The sequence below is a fragment of the Eumetopias jubatus genome, unplaced genomic scaffold (genome assembly GCF_037043125.1).
Source record: "Eumetopias jubatus isolate StellerSeaLion01/CBP00866 unplaced genomic scaffold, mEumJub1_p1.0 scaffold_11, whole genome shotgun sequence".
Classification (NCBI taxonomy): Eukaryota; Metazoa; Chordata; class Mammalia; order Carnivora; family Otariidae; genus Eumetopias; species Eumetopias jubatus.
The window spans coordinates 88,395,278-88,415,977 of NW_028274817.1; the positions used below are offsets into that span (position 1 = coordinate 88,395,278).

The 20,700-nt window shown below is 42.0% G+C and overlaps 1 protein-coding gene across 2 annotated transcripts; it reads right to left on the bottom strand.

Annotated features, from left to right (window-relative positions):
• Positions 1-19,417: 19,417 nt before the first annotated feature.
• On the bottom strand, positions 19,418-19,987 carry DUSP21 (dual specificity phosphatase 21). 2 transcript variants are annotated; one of them, XM_028113540.2, is made up of 2 exons: positions 19,820-19,987; positions 19,521-19,709 (listed from the first exon to the last, which is right to left on the bottom strand). In XM_028113540.2, exons 1-2 carry the CDS (start codon positions 19,985-19,987, stop codon positions 19,521-19,523), a joined length of 357 nt encoding a protein of 118 aa, XP_027969341.1. The 2 variants fall into 2 exon arrangements, with proteins under 2 accessions (XP_027969340.1, XP_027969341.1); XM_028113539.2 differs by having other exon boundaries at positions 19,418-19,987.
• Between the last annotated feature and the right edge of the window lie 713 nt (positions 19,988-20,700).

The following is a 20,700-nucleotide window of genomic DNA, read 5'->3' on the forward strand; positions in this document are numbered from 1 at the left end:
CACATCGCGGGGGCGGGCGGGGGACAGCCACAGGCGGGGACGGCGGGAACGGCCGGAGCGCGCGGGGCTGGGGGGCAAGGGGGGGGATTCGTTGGAGACACAAACTTCCCCGGCACCAGCACAAAGTTGTTGTAATTGTGTCACACAGCGAACCCCACGCCGCCGCCGTGACCCCCCCTCCGCGCCCGGCCAGCGCCGCCAATCGGCGCCGCCCGCTCGCCTCACGTGACCTTTGTTGACTCACGTCAGCCGTGGCTCCACTCAACTTGCTAGCTGCCGAGCCCCGCCCACCGAGGCCGCCACCGACGGGGAGCGGGACGCAGGCCAATTCTGGCCGGTGGTTGGCTGCTGGGCCCGTCTGTCGGGGGGGAAGGGTTGTCACCGAGAGGCAGCAAACTGTTAGGTTGTGCTAGTTAAATATACTGGGGCAGAGAATGGAGGGTCCGGGCCGTGTCACCTCGGGAGCCGCGGCGGGATTGGCGGGAGGTGGGGGGGGGGGTGCGTGGGGGGAGGGGAGCGGTGGGGAAGGGCGAGGTCCGGCACCGCCCGCGGCGGGCGTGAGCTGTGAGTGAGGACGCCATGGACGGCCTTTGCCTGCCCGAGAGCTCGGTGATGGGCCTAGACCACGGTCCCCGCAGTCCCGCGCTCCAGGGGTCCCGGGCCTTACAGGGCCTGGTAAAGGTCGCGTCGTCGGGGGGCGGTGCACGGGCCCTGACCTCCGCCCTCCGAAGAAGGCGCGTACTTTTGGCACCGCTGGAAATAATGGCCTCCGCGAGGAGCGAGCTCCGGGAGCGGCTGCTGGCCCCAGCCGGGCGGCTCGGGCGCCGCCCTAAGCCAGGCCTGCGCTCCCTGCCCCGATCCCCTCACTCGCGCGGAAAGTGAAGGGGGAAAGTCCTCCTGACCCCCGGCCGGAGGGAATGAAGAGTCGCCCATGGGGTCTGGCTTGCTGATCTCGGCTCCCCACCGCCGAAGGTCTGTTGGCGGCACTTCGGGGCCAAATTTTCGTGCTACCTGCGTTTTATCGGTAGTTCGTTATGATAGTGTAAAGAAAATAATGACAGTTGTTAAGCAGATCTCCAGAATGTTGGTTTCTGTTGCTGGTCTCAGGGGTTCATTCATGGAAGAGTTGGGGCTGCTTGTGGACAGGCCTAAAGGAAGACAGTGAAGATCCTTATCACAGCTTGTAGCCCAGAAAAAAGCCTTTTCTACCCTCCACAACATGCCTTAGACAACAATAACACTTTCTTGTTCTAACCGTATCTTAGATGTAAATAAAAGTCACTAGTCTGGTTTTCAATCCGAAGTGTAATTGGGAGAAAAAGAAAATATGCCTTCAGTCCGTTACTCTTTTCAAAAGACAAATTTAGTAAGCTATGTCTCATGTAATAGATCTGTTACAAGGCACACCTCCAGTCTTCAGAGATAGGAAAATATCAATTAATGGACATACGAGGACAAGGTTTCCTTTATAAACATGGACTCTTGTCTATTTTTTAATAACACAACCAATAGACAAGATATATTTGACTTGGGTTTCAAAATATAAGGAAGACAATTTAGTGCTGACTCAGTAATGCTAGCAGTATTCAGTAAGAAGCTATAGAAATCCCAGCTGATTTTGCACACAGACACGGTTTTAAATTGTTCCCCTGAGACCAGTACCTAGACTAACAAACTGCAGTTTCATATAGATTATGTTTCATGTTTAATTACTTTCTCTGAAACACCTTTTCCATTCTTTATGGTGTTCCATTTTATTTGAATGAGTATGGAGAGCTGAATGTTTTCTACAGCTAAATTAACACATGCATTGTTAACTTTGTCACACGACCTTCAAAGCCTGGGAGATTTTGACACCAAGATCTTCCCTCTCCACGCACACACTTAGACTGGCACAAGCAGATAAAATTCAGCCAGCATTTGGCCATCTTCCTGGAGTTGGCGCCTCTTGACTCAAGCCCTTAAGAATTATAAAGCTACCCACCCCAAATCCCTCAAAACCTTTCCCACCACATAATCATCACTAGCTAATAGCAGAATTGCATTGAGTGGATGCAATGGGTGGTGGTGGAGTCAGGTAGACCTAGATTCAAATCTTTACTGCACAGGCTGTGTGACCTTGGGAAAATTACCCTCTAAGCTTGAAACTACATGTCTAGTCCAACTACAGATATCCATCCTCCATTATGAAGCATGAAACAACTTTTATATAGTAACATCAATCTTTATATCACTATATAATTTTTTAGATCTCAAAAGTTTATAATTTGTCAAGTAAATGTATATACAATAGGTATGAAGCCTCCAAGGTTTAGGTCCTCACTGCAGAAATGGTGAGATAAATGATTGTGTGATTATTTCTATGCAAAATGAATCTGAAAACCTGTATAGACAGCAGAGAGGTTTAGCCAGAGCATGAATTGTGAAATCATACAGCTCCAGGTTCAAATCCTAACTATACCACTTGATAGCTGGGTGACCTTACACAAGTTAGTCTAGTTTGAGCTTCAGTGCCCTCATCTGTGAAAAAGAAAATATATCCACTTTACAATATTATTTTGAATATTAAATGCCATAAGGTAGGTAAAGTGCTAGATACATAATATACATTCAAAGACCTCAAAGAAAAAAAGAAAGGGAGGAAGGAAGGAAGGCAGGCAGGCAGGCAGACTGGAATTTCTAAAATCCTTTCTTGCTTTCACATTCCGGGTTCTGGATGTATTGATCACCACTCTACCAATCACTGCCTCCTTATCCCTCCCCAACCTCTCTATAAACCCAACACATAGTTCTAATCCACTTTTTACTTAAGGCATATAATGCCAACATTGCTACATCTCCCCTTTATTCTAAAATTAAACCTCATATCACTTACTACTGATTCTTATTTCATAATTCTAACTTAATACACTAGGAGCAGGGGAGAGTAATTTGAGTTTACCAAGTTAATATGACCAATATATGCATAGATAAATCAACATTTTAAAATTATATAAATTTGTGTCATGCTGAGTCCGATTATGGACTAGTGTATAATTTGTAGTTAATACTTACATAAGTACCACCAATTAATATCAGAGAAGAAGCCCATTCAATTATAGGAAAACAAATTTAACTTTCGAACAACTAAATACTTAACCTGAAGCATTTAGGAATATGTAATTCATTCATAATGTTAGTGTCATGTAACCCATACAGATAAAAAGTCACACAACAGAGTCATGATTTATCTAGCCTTATAATTAGAACCATACTTTTTTTATATCAAAAAAATTTACCAGCTCTTCTCATACTCACCAGTGTCGTCAAGATTCCCCAACTGATGTCCAAACATGTTGATGACCAAAATAAAAGAGTAAGGGTTGAGGGGCGATAGGGAGCCAAGTAGACATTCAGTTATTACAAAAACTTCAGTGGTCAAAATAGTTTTGAGGGGCGCCCGGGTGGCTCAGTTGGTTAAGCAACTGCCGTCGGCTCAGGTCATGATCCCAGGGTGTGGGGATCGAGCCCCATATCAGGCTCCCTGCTCAGCCAGAAGCCTGCTTCTCCCTCTCCCACTCCCCCTGCTTGTGTTCCCTCTCACGCTGTTGCTCTCTCTCTGTCAATTAAATAAATAAATAAAATCTTAAAAAAAAAACAATCATTTAAAAAAAAATAGTTTTGAGACTTCTAGATGAAGTCAAGACCACCTGCACCCACCAGGAACCTAGATTTCTACCCTCACCAGGCTGTAAAGAGATACCTCAAATCACCACCACCACCTCACTGGGGAGGCTGGACTTCCACCCCAATCCAGCAGAAATGAGGGATCACTACCCCCCCCTGCTGAGTTGGTGTGAGAGGAGGCCTACTGCCCAGTGGTAACCAGGCCACCATTCCCATAGTGTCAATGGAAGCAATGTGGGGAGCACTAATGAGGCACTCCCACACCTCCCAGCCAGGGTGATATCAATGGAGGCCTACTGGGGAGCCAGAACTCCCATCCATATCCAGCAGTAACTAGAAGACCCTCCCCTTCCAGCAGTCAACCAAGGTTGAGTAGGGAACCTGGACTTCTTCCACCCCTACCTGAAAGTAGTAATAAGGCAGTGTTTTCCCTCCCCGGACCATAATGATGCCAGAAGAGGCCTGCTAAAACAGAAGATTCCAATGAGATCCACAGTCTCATAATACCAAAAATGTCCAGGTTTCGATCAAAAATCCTTCATACCAAGAACCAGAATAATCGGAGCTTAATTAGAAAATACAACCAACAGATGTGAACACTGAGGTAAATCAGATGTTCAAATTATCTGACAAGGATTTTAAAGCAACCATCATGAACATGTTTCAATAAGCAATTATGAACCCACTTAAATGAAAAACTAGAAAATCACAGCAGAGAAATAGGAAGTTTCAGCAAAGAAATAGAAGATACAAAGAAGAACCAAATGGAAATTTTAGAACTGAAAAATACAGTAGCCAAAATAAAAACCAAATATATGGGCTCAACATCAGAATGGAAGGGATAGAGAAAAGAATCAGTGAACGTCGAGACAGAACAACAGAAATTACCCAACTTGAACAACAGAGAAAATAGACTGAAAAAAAATAAAAAACAGAACCTCAAGGATCTGCGGGACTGTAGCAAAAGATCTAACACTTGTGTCATTAGAGTCCCAGAAGGAGAGGAGAATGGCCAGGGCCCAAAAAGTATGCAAAGAAATAATGGCTGAAAATTTCCCAAATTGACACGGTCCCTGTCCTGAGCTCGCTCTTGGGAGAGTTGTATAAATAAATTCTATACTATAATGCACAGTGATGAGTGCTGTAAGCTTTGCCCAAATTTCTGTGGATGCTCATGGAAGAGGCATCTTTATCAGCTTAGAGGGACCAAATAAAGCTCCTAGCAAATAGAAGATGGATTAGTAGGAACTAGGGGGTGGATGTAGAGGTGTGTGTGTTCCAGGCACAGGCAGCAATGTGTCTGCAAAAGCACAGAAGCCTAAGAATATGAGATTTATGGTAACTTCAAGAAGTTGCGTATGGCTGTGACCAAAAAGGTAAGGAAAGAACTGGGAGTTAAGAGTTGGAAAATTAGAAAAGCATACTCAAGAACCATACTGATGGTTATAGTGATTTTAGGCACAGAAATAATAACTGTAGAGTTGCTATTGGTGTTAGTACTTCTGTATTAAACAGGTTTCCTTTCGCCTGGGCTGAGCAATTGGCACCAACTTCAATGAATATTGGCTAGCCAATTGATCTAGCCCTTTTGCTAGACCAGGGGGCAGAAAACTATAACCTACAGGCCAAAAGCAGTCTGCCACCTGTATTTGTACAGCCATTTCATCATACATTAAAATTATATGAAATTCAAATTTGGCTGTCCATAAATAAAGTTTTACTAGAACATAGTCATGCTCACTCATTTATGTATTATCTATGGCCACATTCACAAGGCAACACACAGTTAGATAGTTGTGGTAGTCTCATCACTTTCCACTGCTGCTTAGTGCCCTACAAATCACAGTAATGCTGTTATAGATTGGCAGGGTTTCAAGTGCCACACATATAACACCATTACACTTTTTTTTTTATTATCAGTACACGTCTATCATGTCTATCATGTCAAAACATGAAAAAAGAGAAAAATGGGCTTCAAATATCATGCTTTTAAGGCACAGTAGAATGTGGATGGTTTTGTTATAAATTTGATGGCAAAGCATTTATCATATAAGTCAACGTTATTAGGCTACACTCATCACAATTTTCCCAAGTGCTAGGAAAGCAACAGTGAGAACAATTAGAGAATTTAAAACAGAATATTTCATCACAGCAGAATTCCTTCACCAAAATAAAAAATGAAAAGGAGACAGCAACCAAAGTCATTTTCTGAGTGGCTCATTTCTTAGCCAGACAAGGGAAGCTGTTTAATTAAATTGTATCTGACTGCACCAGCCAAAGTAATGTGCCCAGGGAAAATAAATTTAAGGCTATTAACCTTTCAGCTTAGAACAGTTGCTTAAAGAGTTGAGGACATTGGGAGCAACATCAATAGTCAACTAAAAAACAAGGCAATTACCTGAGTGGTTTTCCCTGGCTCTTCATGAGTTAACAGAGAATACGGATACTACTCAGTTGTTATTTATTTGAAGAGTCAATGCCCTGTTTGAAGTGGCTTCAGTTTTCAAAGAAGCTGAAAAAGCACTGTTGCCCTACAACATGAAGTAGAACCTGCTAAGATGTGTTACAACTGGTGGTAGCAAGAATAAGCATGATGCCGAAAAATGCTTATTTGAACAAATTACAAAATTGGTGAAAATGTAAGGTGTTTAAACCCTATGGCTATTCATTATATTACTCATCGGTAATTACTTTGTGGTAATATTGGAATTTAGCATGTGTTATTGGACCAGCAGTGTCCCCAGTAACTTCGTTCACGCTCATGGACTTAACCATCATCAGTTCTGTGAATTTTTATCAGAAGTAAAAACTGAATATCCTGACTTGCTCTACCACAGAGCAGTTCAATATCTTAGCAGCAGCAAAGTTCTACTGTGATTCTTCAGAGCTCAAGACCAAAATTGAGAATTTTTGAATGAGAAGAACAGCCCTCAACCCCTATTATCAACCTATGAATGGCTTTGGAAACTAGCTTTTGCTGGAGGCTTGTTAATAGGTCTCAATGAACTTTACCACTTCCAAGGTAAAACAACATTTACACATAAGCTTACACAGCAGTAAAGTCGTTTTGATGACAAATAACATTGCCCAAACTACAAGTACTGTCAAGCCACTTTCTATATTTCCATGCTATCAAAACTTAAAATAAGAGGCAAATTATCTATTCCTATATAAATTTACAACATGTATTTTCCAAGTTCAAGCTACAGTTCCAAGTGACCTCAATTTTTCAGACCTCAATGCAAGTGTAAGGAAATTTCTGTATTTCAAAATTCATTTAACAGTGCAATTGAGTAGTTTCTACCTAACCATCATTTGGAAGTGATTAACTGCAATGTAATGATATACTAAAAGGCAAATTTCAAGAAAAAAACCTAATAGAATTCTATAAATGCCTTCCATGCAATGAACATACTCAATTAAAATCATACAGGCATGGATTGATGTCAGTGTTTGGCAGTGCCTATCTGTAGGGAAAGACATTTTCAAAAATGAAATACATAAAATCCCATTACAGATCAGCATTAACAGATGAACATTTGCAAACTAATTTGATGATAAGCAATACTAACGTTGAACCCTAATTAAGCAAAATGTATTCCAAAAACAAAGAATCCCATTTTTCTCATTAGTAGACCTGTATTACCAAAACTGCTGAATTATTATTAGATTTTTAATTTCATCAACACAATATTTGTGGAAATTTCATTTTTCTCTTGCTATGTAAGTACCTACATATCTTTGATTTTGCCTCTTGACCTACAAAATCTAAAATATTTACTGTCTGGTCCTATGTAGAAAAGGTTTGCCAACCCCTGGTCTACCTAATTGATTCCATGGGGACTTCTAGACCAAAATGATACATTGTTCTTTGTTCCCAAATGTATTCTGTCCTAACTTCTCACAAAAATCCCCTCAAACACATCAAAAAAAAGGAAAAAAAAAGACAAGATTTCACAGTATCAAAGACTAAAACTGACAGGTAATCTAAGTCTTGGATCTGGGTGAAATTGATGTTAATTATGAGGCAGATGGTCCTAAATGGCTGGATTAAGAAAATTGCAATCATGGTTTACCTGTGTTTCATTTGCTCAAAGACGGTGACTGATAAAGGTAGGAAGCCACTTATTTAAGGCCCACACTCTATCCCCTGATGACCCACCACCATCTGTCTCCCAATTCACACACATGGTGCTTAAACCAACAAGAGATGGCAGTTCTCTCCCCTTGAAGGCTGCTCACCAGAATACTGATCCCTACCCCCACCTCCACACCATATCGTCTAGACTCCTCTATTTCCTATTTATCTAGGCAGATAGATAAAACAAGTGGGCAGGAAACAGGACAGAGATTGGGAGGAAAAGGGAGGAGACTTACATTTAAGGAAGTGCAGTCCCCATAACCATGGCCAGCTTCATGGGAGTGCAACCTAGGCAGGCACACAGGGCCCTGTGATAAGAAGGGCCTTTTACTTGGTTTAATGTTCTGCTGTTACCATCTTGAAATTCTCGATTTTTGAACAAGAGGCCCTGCATTCTCATTTTGCATGTAACTTTCGGGCAAGTTAAACAGCCAGACCTGGCCAAAACTTTAAGGAAAGGCCAGCTTCTTGAAAATCCCTGAGAGAAGCCTGTGCCAGGAACTGTATTGTGATAGGTATCACACTAGTAAATAAGCTTGCCCAGAAAAAAACAAACGTCAGTCTGTCTGATTTCTCACATCTAGAGTTTTAGAGAGAAAAATTGGTGACCCCAAAATGTAATATATATCTGAGTCGTCTTTCAGTAAAGAGGTCAGAAAAACACTCCCTGCTCTTTAAGGGATCATAAAAGGTGAAGTTAGACTATGTGGACATTAGTGTGCCCTCCAGCTAAAGACTGGAGATGGAGATTTTGCCACTACTTTCATAGACAGATGGTGGACCTGGAGGTAACCCGTTCAATCACCTGTGGACAGATACTGAGCCTACAGAAACCTTATTTGAGAGTAAGGAGAATAATCAGCACAGAGCTATGAGAGGAGCAGAGCGTCTAGAAAAATCAGAGGAACCAGAGGAAATGAGCACGCTTCTTCACCATGATCCAGAAGAAACCTGTTGATATTCTTAAAGCTTCTGTAGAAAAAAAGAAACAGAAGGAATGAATAGGTGGGACTGAGATGAAAATCTAATAGGATGAGATGGAAAGAGAGACAGACAGGGTAAGAAAAATGAGCAAGTACTCTAAGAAAGCAAAAACAAAATTAAAGTACACACTGGAGACAGTAAAAAAGGAGAATTTATCTGGCAGAAAATTAAGTTTGGTGTCAAGAACAAAGCCAATGCTAAGAAACCAAATGGAGTGGAAACTGACAGACATGGAAACAATGAGAGAAGGTGAGGGCTGTGAAGAAAATGAAGAACCAACATACGGATAATTTGTGTTCCTAAAACAGGAACAAAGGCAAGTGGAAGAGATATCTACGAAGAAAGTAAAACAAAAACATTCCTGTGTTGAAGAACAGTGTCTGTTAATTGAAAGAGTGCACTGTGTTCTAGCCAAAGTCAATAAAAGAGGATACACAGCTGGATACATTATGACAAAAGTTTTAACCTACAATATTGTCTATAATTGTTTGGGCAAGAAAATGAAGTCAGATTGCCCAGATAAAAACAAACATCAATCTGTCTGATTTTTCATATCTAGAGTTTTAGAGAGAAAAATTGGTGACCCCAAAATGTAATATATAGCTGAGTCGTCTTTCAGTAGAGATGTCAGAGAAACACTCTGCTTTCTAAGGGATCACAAAATATATCACATTCTTGAAAACATTTGTTTGCAGTATTTTTCAACCAATCAAGAGATGAAGTAAAAAAAAAAAAAAAAGGAGGGGGCTCAAGAATGGGGAGGTCATGCAGGGGAGCATTATCATGCCAAAATAGAAGTGCACTTAAATAATTGCACCATATCTAATTATAAAACTAAATCTGAATCAAAGTATTTTTTCTCAAATTAGGTACAGAATTTTAAAAATAGTAATAAAAGTAGGGGCACCTGGGTGGGGCAGTGGGTTAAGCATCCAACTTTTGGTTTCAGCTCAGGTCATGATCTTGGGGTCATGAGATCAAGCCCCCTGTAGGCCTCTGTGCTCAGCGTGGAGTCTGCTGGAGATCCTCTCTCCCTCTCCCTCTGCCCCTCCTGCTCGTTTTGTCTCTCTACAATAAATAATAAATAAACCTTTAAAAATTGTACTAAAAGTATATAAAGCTAAAACCCAAGTTAACATTTTCATGGGTTAGAATGGGGAATGAAGTAAAAATAAAGTGTGCTTAATCATATATCTCAAAAGTGTTATTCAAGGGGTGCCTGGCTGGCTCACTTGGAGTAGCCTGTGACTCTTGATCTTGGGGCTGTGAGTTTGAGCCCCACATTGGGTATAGAGTTTACTAATAAAATAAAATAAAATAAACTTTTTAAGAAACTATTCAAAATATGCCATTTCATTAAAAAAATATACCATTTCACTCTGGACTCATCAATTAGATAAAAATAAGTTAAAGAAAGCTTTTGGAAAAGATATGTGCCAGGTAATATATTTACCATATCAATTTGGGAAATAGAAAGGTAGAGTAAAAAGTACAAGTTTCCCCGTCCTCCAGGTAGCCACTTTCAAATAATAGAATAAAATACTTTCGAAAACAATGGAGAAGATAAAAATGAAAATGAAAATAAAATGGAGGAGAAATATTAATAAGTCACGGAACAAAATGGCATAAAACCAAAGATTTCAGAATTTAAAAATGTAAATCCCCTGTTAAAAGACTTGGCTGAGTAAAAGAAATTTTAGTATAATCTAGTTATAGGAGACATACCACTAAAAATTACATTATATGTTACAAAGTAAAAAATAGGAAAAGACATATTAGACAAATGCAGACCAAAAAAGGGCGGGGGGGCCAAGGGGAAGGAGTTGGCAATATTTGAGCATCAAAGACAAAAAACATTAACTAGGGGCACCTGGGTGGCTCAGTCGTTAAGCATCTGCCTTTGGCTCAGGTCATGGTCCCAGGGTCCTGGGATCGAGCCCTGCATCGGGCTCCCTGCTCCACGGGAGGCCTGCTTCTCCCTCTCCCGCTCCCCCTGCTTGTGTTCCCTCTCTCGCTGTGTCTCTCTCTGTCAAATAAATACATAAATCTTTAAAAAAAAAAAGCATTAACTAGGCAAAGAGAGTTAATTTTATATTAGTTAAAGGGTACAAATAAAAATTCTCATCGAGTTGACATTCAATGCCAGACCATCAAATACCATCCAAATATACAGATATATCAAAATATACAAAACATACAGATCTTCCTTGACTTATGATGGGATTACTTCCCAATAAACCCATTGTAGGTTGAAAATACTGTAAATCCAAAATTGGGCAAAATTATCTAACTGAAGCCTATTTTATAATGAAGTGTTGAATATCTCATGTAATTTATTGAATACTGTACTGAAAGTGGAAAACAGAATGGTTGTATGGGTGCAGAATGGTTGTAAGTATATCAGTTGTTCACCCTGGTGGCTGACTGGGAGCTGTAGCTTGCTGCCACTACCCAGCATCATAAAAGAGTATTGTATCACATATCACTAGCCCAGGAAAAGATCAAAATTCAAACTTCAAAGCACAGTTTCTACTAAATGTGTATAGTTTTTGGACCATTATAAAGTCAAAAAATCATCTAAGTTGAACCACTGTAAGTTAGAGACTGTCTATATAAAGAAAAACTACTAGAAATTGTATTAGTCAGCGTTCTTCACAGAAACAAAACTGATAGCATATAATATATATGTATGCATATGTATTAGAGAAAGAGAGAGAGATTTATTTTAAGGGATTGGCTCATGTCATTGTGGGGGCTGGCAAATCTGAGATTTGTAGATCTGTAGAGGGGCCAACAGGCTGGAAACTCAGATAAAAGTTGGTGTTGCAGCCTTGATCAAAGACGTGAGGGCAGACCAGTAGCCTGAAAACTCAGGCAGAGTTTCTATGTTGTGGTCTTGAGGTGAAATTGCTTCTTCTTTGGGAAACTTCAGTCTTGGCCTTCAGCTGATTGGGTGAGGCCCACCCACATAATGGAGAATAATCTGCTTCAGTTAGAGTCAACTGACTACAAATTTTAATCTCATCCACAAATACCTTCACAGCAACATCTAGACTAGTGTTTGACCAAACAAATGTGCACCATAACCATCAGAGAAGTATAGGGAGAAATTGACATAAAGACAACAGCAATACATGACTAACATATCTCTTAGTCATTGGATATATCAAGCAGACCAAAAAATAAATACAAATATAAGGAATATGAATACTATTAAGAATATATACAATATAGCATGGATTATATATAAACTATATATGAATATTATATATATTTTATATTATAAATTATACAAATAGATGAGAATGGTGGTAGCAATCCGAAAAAAAATGTAATGTTGGGGGGTGCCTGGGTGGCTCAGCTGGTTAAGCGTCTGCCTTTGGCTCAGGTCATGATCCCAGGGTCCTGGGATGGAGTTCCGCGTCGGGTTCCCTGCTCAGCGGGAAGCCTGCTTCTCCTCCCTCTGCCGCTCTCCCTGCTTGTGCTCTCTCTCTCTCTGTCAAATAAATAAACAAAATCTTAAAAAAAAAAAATGTTGGATCTGTACCTCACACTTTGTACTAGGATATATTCCAGATGGATCAAATATTTAAATGTTTAAATTGAAACCATAAAAGTACTAGAAGACCCATGGGAGACATTTTTAGTATACTCTCAGAGTGTGGAAAGCCTTTCTGAGGATGACACAGAACCCAAATCCATTTTTAAAAAAATCTAATAAATTTGACTAAATAGAAATAATCTCTCTGTCTGGCAAATCCCTTCTAAGCAAAGTCAAAAAACAAATGAAAAATTGGGGGAAATATTTGAAATTCTTATCACTGACAAATGCTTCATTTCTCTAATAAAGTTCTTATAAATCCATAAGAAAAAAAGACTAATAATAAAAAAATTGATATGAGCAGGCATTTCATAGAAAGAAAAATACAAATGGCTCTTAAAAGAATGAAAAGATGCTAGAACTTAGTCATAAGAGACAAGCAAATTAGAAGTAAATCTGAGATACCATTTTCACTGGTCAGAATGGCAAAGATACAAAAGATACACTGTGCCATGGTTCTGTGGGGAAATAGGTACTTTCATACATTGCTGGTAGGTATTGCCAACATCCATAGGAATTAATCTGGCAATGCTTATCAAAATATCAAATTATGAAATTCAGCCCTGTGAGATAATACAAAAAATATATTGGTCTTTTCCCCCCACTGCCCCTCCTGGAACAGAGCTTCTAAAACCCTTGTAATTTCCTAAGTGATTAGAGCGCTAGGAGCATCTCTTGTTCTAATATTTGTTCTTTGACCCAACCTTGACACGGGACTCCTCAAACCCTTGTAAATTCCTAAGTGATAAGAACACTTGAACCATCTTTTGTTCTAGGTGAGCTCCCAGATTGGGGATGGTTACCAGAAAGACCAAGCCATGATTAGGAGCCTGGGATTTTCAGCCCTGCCCTCCCCCACTTCTCCAGAGAAGGGAGAGGACTGGAAACAGAGTTAATGACCAATCATGCCTACATGAGGAAGCCTCCATCAAAATCCCAGCAGCATGGGGTTCAAGGAGCTTGCAGGCAGGTATGTGCATCCACACACTGGAAAGGTGATGCACCCCAACTCCACAGGGATAGAAACTCCTGTGCTCGAGACCCTCCCAGACCTTGCCCTATATATCATCTCTTCATCTGGCTGTTCATCTGTATCCTCTATCATGTCCTTTCATAAACAGATAAATATAAGTAAGTGCCTCCCTGAGTTCTGTGAGTCGCTCTGGCAAATTAATTGAACCTGAAGAAGGGGTCGTGGAAAACTCTGATGTAGCCACAACTTCTGGGGGTAACCTGGGGACCTAATACTTGCAGTCAGCATCTAAGGTGGGCAAGGGGGCGGTCTTGTGGGACTGAGCCGTTAACCTGGGGGATCTGACGTTATCTCCAGGTAGATGGTGTCGGAATTGAGTTCGATTGTAGGATGCCCAGCTGGTGTCACAGAGAATTGCTTAGTGTGGGGAAAACTCTCTACACATTTAGTGACCAGAAGTGTCGGAAGTGAAGTATTCTATGTGATGTGGTAGATCGTGTGAGTAGTAAAGGAGACACACAGGTGGAAAACTAGGTTTCTCCAAACACAAACCCACTATTTCCATTTGTAATAATACCCTATGAATATATTTGCACATAAATAAAATAATTTACATATACAAACAACTACAAGTTTATTTACCACAGTATTATTTATAATAAAATTCAAATATGTATCAATAAGGAATGGCTTCAATAAATTATGATACTTCCATATGGTGGAATACCTTGCAGTTATAAAAAGAGAATGAGGATGTTCTTTTACTGACATAGCATGATCTGTAACATACACTATTACACAAAAAGAGACAAAATAGAGAATGATGAGTAGAGTATGCTACTACTTGTTGAAAAATGAGAAAAATACATATGTAATTCCTTACAGATGCATAAAGTAATATCTTAGAAGGATGCAAGAGAGGGGCACCTGGGGGACTCAGTCAGTTAAGCACCTGATGTCAGCTGAGGTCTTAATCTCAGGGTCATGAGTTCAAGCCCTGCATTGGGCTCTATGCTGGGTGTGGAGCCTACATTAAAAAAAAAAAAACAAAGGATACGGGAGAAACTAATATTACTGACTGCCGCTGGGGGGAGAAACTGGTTGGACAGAGATGAGGAGACATTTCACTATATGTGCCTTTCTGTACCATTTGAATGCAGAATCACAAGTGCATTACCTACTCAGATATTAAAACAATTTAAGAAAGAAAATATGAGAAAACATTTAAACTTAGAATCGTACCAGTAGATAATGCATGTTTCACTTTTCATAAGACAGCTAATGAGAAAATCTCAATTCTGTAAAGCAAAAATTATACAGGCCACATTCTTTGACCGCCATGCAATAAAGCTAGACATGAATGCAAACACTTGGGACCTGTCCCCAGCACGGGTCCCAGTCCTGCCTAAGCTTGGAGCCTCCAGAGTGCAATCGAAATGATCACAGATGCCTTCTTAGTCAAATCCCAGGCTTGTTTTTTATTCCCTCACCACAGAGGCTATTGAAGAGAGAAGCCAACCGTGAGTCCAGATGCAACACTATTGAGCCCTATTTCAGAACGTCTTCTTATACTTTGTGAACACAACTATGTGACCGAGACCTTCATCTGTCTCTCTGGATAGGGAGGACCTGGTTGGGAGTCTGGCTCAGGTACCAAAAGATTACCATAAAATTCACGTTTTTACTACCTCTTCTCCCTTTATCAGGCCATTCCCAAAAGGTGATCAAGAGGTCACCTCCTGACCTGCCTATATCTCATTAACCAGGGAATAGTGAAAATGTATGAGAAGGAGACACTGAAGTAGCTGGAGATGGGCTCTCAAATGCCCACAGGTAAACAAAGCCCTCTTATTGGGTATCTTTATCTCTTTATGTTAACAGTGTAGATCCGAATAGGTAATCATGTGATGTCACAAAGGTCTCATTGGTAACATAACAGATACACAGCTAAATGTTTTAGCAGGCAAAACCTGTTTTAAAAAATTGAATTGCAAAGAATTGAATGAGTGGCTCAGATGGTTAAGCATCTGCCTTCGGCTCAGGTCATGATCCCAGAGTCCTGGGATAGGGCCCCGCATCAGACTCCCTGCTCGGCAGGGAGCCTGCTTCTCCCTTTCCTTCTCCTGCTCCCCCTGCTTGTGCTCTCTCACTCTCTCTGTCAAATAAGTAAATAAAATCTTTAAAAAAAAAACAAGTTTCTAACATTATGAACCTTTGGAATTAAGATATACAAACTCCAAAAATATGGTTAATACTTTACTGATCAAATATCAGACACTCTGAGTAGATGATCTTTTATTTAAGTGTTTATATATGTGGAAACATACAATGTGTGTTCTATTTTTGCCCTTTCAATTCTCCAATACCTGGTTAAATTGTTCGTTATATTAGATTTTCTCTGGTAAACGAACTCTTGTGGGTTCTGTTTTTCTGATTCAACCTTGGCTAAATAGACAAAACAGTAATTCCCATCAAAATCCTAATGGAAAAAATTTAAAAACCTGTCATAACTATTAAAATGGTTCATCCAGAAGACGGAAAGAACCTAACAACAACAAAAAAGCCTCTGAAGAAGTCTAAATGCGGGGCTAGGGCGAGATGTCATTGCCCTACCAAATGTTACTGCCTGTTCTGAAACTGCATCAATTTTAAGGAATGTGAAGCTGGCACAGGAAAAGAGACAATCAATGTAACAAACCAGAAGGAACAAAAGCAGACACAAATATTTATGGGAGTTTTGTAATATCTCACGATTATTTTAAAAAGTTAAAGAACTCCAACTTAGACCATATACCAAAATCAGTTTGGGATAGTTTTAAGAGTTACATGTCCTCCTGTGTAACACTTGGTTTGTGGCAAGGATCCTTAATGGATGTTAATATCATGGGATGAAAGAAACAGGATATTCACGTGGTGGGAAAGTTATCACCCCACAGATTACTCACTAGTTTTAAAGGCAGGTATTTGGTGGTCACCTTAACTAAGTGATGATCCAACTTAGCATCACTGCTAATGGGACAAAGAGACATTTGTGTCTCCTGATGTGATGCAACATGACATCACTTCTGAAGTGTTGTAGCAAAAAATACTTAACCCAAACCTAATCAAACCTTGACCTAACTTCAATCTGCTTAGCTTTATCTCAAAAGAAATGCACGGAAACAGAGCCCAGTCTGAATATCACTTCACTCCTGGGCTATGTGCTTTCTTAGGCAAATTCCTTAAACCCCTGAAATCTGTTTTCTCATCAGTATGTTGCAGGTGACACCCACCTTGAAGGGCTGATGTAAGGACTAGAGACAATGTAAAGTAACCTGCTCCTGCGCTTGGCATATAATAGCTTCCTAGTAAATGATGCTTATTATTATTTTCACTGTAATTCATATCTTACTTTTAAACAGTTATAGTTCTTTTTTTCCAGGTGAAGTGATCCTTTTTGTGTGTGTGTGTCTGTGTGAGAGTACTTTATGCATACTTGCCAAAAAACTGGCAACAACCCTGTTATGAACTGAATAGTACCCCCCCAAATCTGTTGAAGTCCTAAACCCTAGAACCTCAGAACGTGACCTTCTTTGGAAACACGGTTGTTGCAGATATAATTAGTTAAGATGCAATCATACTGGAGTAGAGTGAACTCCTTAATATGACTGGTGTCCTTATAAGAAGAGGGAAATTTGGGCCCAGACGTACCAGAGGGAAGATGGATGTGAAGACACATTAGAGAAATTGGCCACATGACCACAGCAATGCATCTACAAGGCATGGAATGCCAAGGATTGCCGGCAACCCCCAGAAACAGGCAAGAGGCAGGGAAGGGTTTTCCCTACAGGTTTCCGAGGGATCATGGCCCTGCTGAGACTAATTTAGGACTTCTGGCCTCCAGGACCGTGAGACAATTCATTGCTGTGTTTCCAGCCACCCAGGTTTTGGTGTTATGTTACGGCAGTTCCTAGGAAACTAATACAAACCCAAATAGCCTTTACCGGCTGAGTGTAGAAGAAACTGTGGTACGTCAATACACTAGAATACAACATGAACCACCCACACAGATGTTATGCTGAGTGAAAAAAGCCAGTCTCCGGAAGTTACATCCTATATGATTCCATTTATGTAACATTCTATTAAAGGCAAGTCTACAGTGACTCAGCGTTGGCCAGGGTTGGGGGTGAGGCCAGAGTTTGACTACAAAGGGGAAGCATGAGGGAAATTTTTGGAGTCACAGAACTGCTCTGTGTCCTCATTGTGGCTGTGGTTACATGAATCTATGCGTAGGGCTGGATGTCCGAAGAGAGTTAATTTTATGGTCTGTTAATTTGGGTATTAAAAAAAAAAGAAAATACACACACACACACACACACACACACACACACACACACACACACATGCCCAAATAAATATCTTTTTAGAAATACTTTAAAAGAAATTTCCCATCTGGGTTTCTTGCCAGAAAGGCTGCTTTGTGAAGGGCTCTGCCCCACCAGCCCTTGTGTTCTGGGAGTCTGTTCTTCCATCTGTAGAAGGAGGGAATCCGTCTAGAGCAGTGGTCTTCACAGTACCCCTCTCCCCCTCCCACCCCAAATTGTGTCCCTGGGCACTCCTTTTGTGGCAGTGGGGGTGGGGATGGGTTTGGAGAGAACCGGCTTTTGAAAGCCGCTGGGCTCTGGACCCATGCACGTCGGTCAATGGGAATGGTTGTGCTGTTGTCCTCTATATTCTGTCTAAAATCCTCTGGATTAGAATAGCTGCTCCCAAGCCAGAGCCAGGAACCTGGGGAGTTTGTACAATCCTGGATTCCAAGGCCTGCCCTGGGGCTCACTCATTTGACCCCTTGGCAAGTTCCCCTGTGGATCTGAGTGGATCCTGGGACGCTGGCTCTCATGGTCAGCAATTCTAAACAAGGCCTCGGAGGGGCAGGGTGCTGAAATTGAACTTCTTGTTCCTTGTTTGCACACAGATTAAACACAATGAAACAACAGGAACTCCGAGCTGGAAATCTATGCCTCCTCTGAGGTAGGGTAGAAAGAACCTTAAACCGTTTGTTTTTACAGACAGGATGATTTTTTGGAAAAGCCCTTGGTAGACAACAAAGTGGCTATGCGCGGTTGGGGTAAGTGCCATTGTGAGGATGAATGTGCTGACCCCCAGCCAGCAGGGCCCAGGAGCATCATTAATAACAAGAGCTGCTCTCTACTTGAAGCATTAAACCATTCATGGGCTAGGGCTCACACTAAGGAATCTCATCCCCACAACAACCCCGTGAGAATCGGGCTGTCACCGCCTTGTCTGGTGAGGAAACAGAGGCTTTGATGTGCCCCAGGTCACAACGGGAGGAGGTGTCTGAGGTGACAGGGCTGTGTCCTCCAGCCTTCCAATTCAAGACCCCATGAGAGGAACCCTTGAGGCCTGGTGTCAGGCCCGTTTTCTCTCTCAGCACGTGCCCCGGAGAAGGGGATTGATGCCCTTTTTCACAAAGGCTGGCAGAGGTTGCCAAGGGCACCTTGAGACCTTGCCATACAGGACAGCACTGGGGAAAAAATCGTTTTAATTTTATAGAGTGGAATGGCTTTTTTGAACACTATTTTCTGCATAAATCCAATCTAGAAAACCAGAGCTGGGCCACTGTGGTTGAAGGTGGGGGCAGGGGTGGCCTGAGGCTCCCCCAAGGGCTCCCAGAGCACCCCAGTGAAGGCCGCTTAGCAGAGGTTGGCACTTACTGTGAGAAGTGGTGGCACCATGATGTCTAAGGCTCTGACTTTGGGTCCAGGACACAGGTCCATCTGAGGTGGGCACCACCTTGCCCACCCTCCTCTCTGGCCAGGCCGAGGCAGCCATGACCTGCCGCTCACGGGAGAAGAAACACTGTCACCCGGTTACACTGAATGCATTTTATTCTTTAAAGATAAAACTTACTAAGCTAAAAACTCCCAACAACCCTCAGTTTTGGCTGGCCCTTCTAAAAGGCATCATCTTGTTTTCTTTACCAACAAAATTTCACCGTTCTTGTTCAGTGTTGGTGTAGGATTATCAGCGGATGGTCATGGTCAGGTGCTGTTCACATCGGCATCATCAAACGGACCTCTTTTTCGTAGATGTCAGGGATCACGCCCACCGGGGAGTTGATCATGTGTACGGTGTTCTTGCTGAACAGCTTGAACTCATAGTGGATAAGTTGTTCCCAAAAGCCATTGTTGGGCCGGATGATGGGGCGGCACGACTTGGTCCACGTGTGGGCGTCTAGCAGCGACATGGCATGGTACTTCATGAGGTAGGCCAGGCAGAGTGTGGCGGAGCGGCTCACCCCGGCGGCGCAGTGCAGCAGCGTGCGGCCCTGCTCCAGCTCCACGCTGTGGATGTGGTCAGCAATCGGGTCAAAAAAGTTGTAAAGACGCGAGCTTGGAGCATCAGCCACCGGCACCTGTATGTATTGGATATCCTCAAAGAAAGTGTTGACCACTTCCACCGACACGTTGATGACCGTGGTGATGTGGTTGCTGGACAGCAAGAGTTTGCTGTTGGCCGCCACACCATTGCTGATGTACAGGCTGCTGGTTATCTGGGAGAGGCCGTGGACCCGGGGCTGCCGGAGCGCCTGAGCTGGGAGGGGACACGGAGGTGTTGTCATCAAGGCGGTGGGCAGTGGTCTTTCTCCGGAACGGTTCGGGGCACCACTCCCGCAGGCGAGTTGAGGATGCAGCAGCGCTGTGAAGTCTCAGCCGAGGGCTGGGGTACAGAAGACCAGTCACTGGGTCACCACCTCCTCCCCGCCCCCAGGCGTCACAATCCCCGATTGCCCAGCCCACTGGTTTCCATGGCAGTGGCAAATGGCCACAGGGAGGATTTGGCCACCACGCCGGGTCCTCAGAGAAACCCCAGATCCCTTTTTATCTCTCTTCATAGCGGTTCATTTTCCAAGCCCTAATTCTTATCTGCTTGACGTTTTAAAACATTCTATTACAAGATACCTAGTATATGCTTCAACTGTTGGATCACACTGAACACACTATCTGTGAATGCTTCTATTTTATTAGTGGCGAAGAGCAGGGCACGGACTTTTTCTACAAAGTAGCAATAACATATTTTAAGCCGGAGAACAGCATTTGGCTCCTGTGATATGCTAATCTCTATAAAACTGTAGCGACATATAGGTTGGGCTAGGCTGGGTGGGCTGTCCTGATACTTCTTTGTCAATTGTAGCCTTGGAATTATACTCCTGCTTACAAAGCACATCAGAACTGATTATAAGAACATTGCTGACTCATAAATAGCCCTTTATCTCTCAAGATGGCCTGTGGTGGACAGTTTTGACTAATTTAGCTGTGTCACCATCCATTTGTG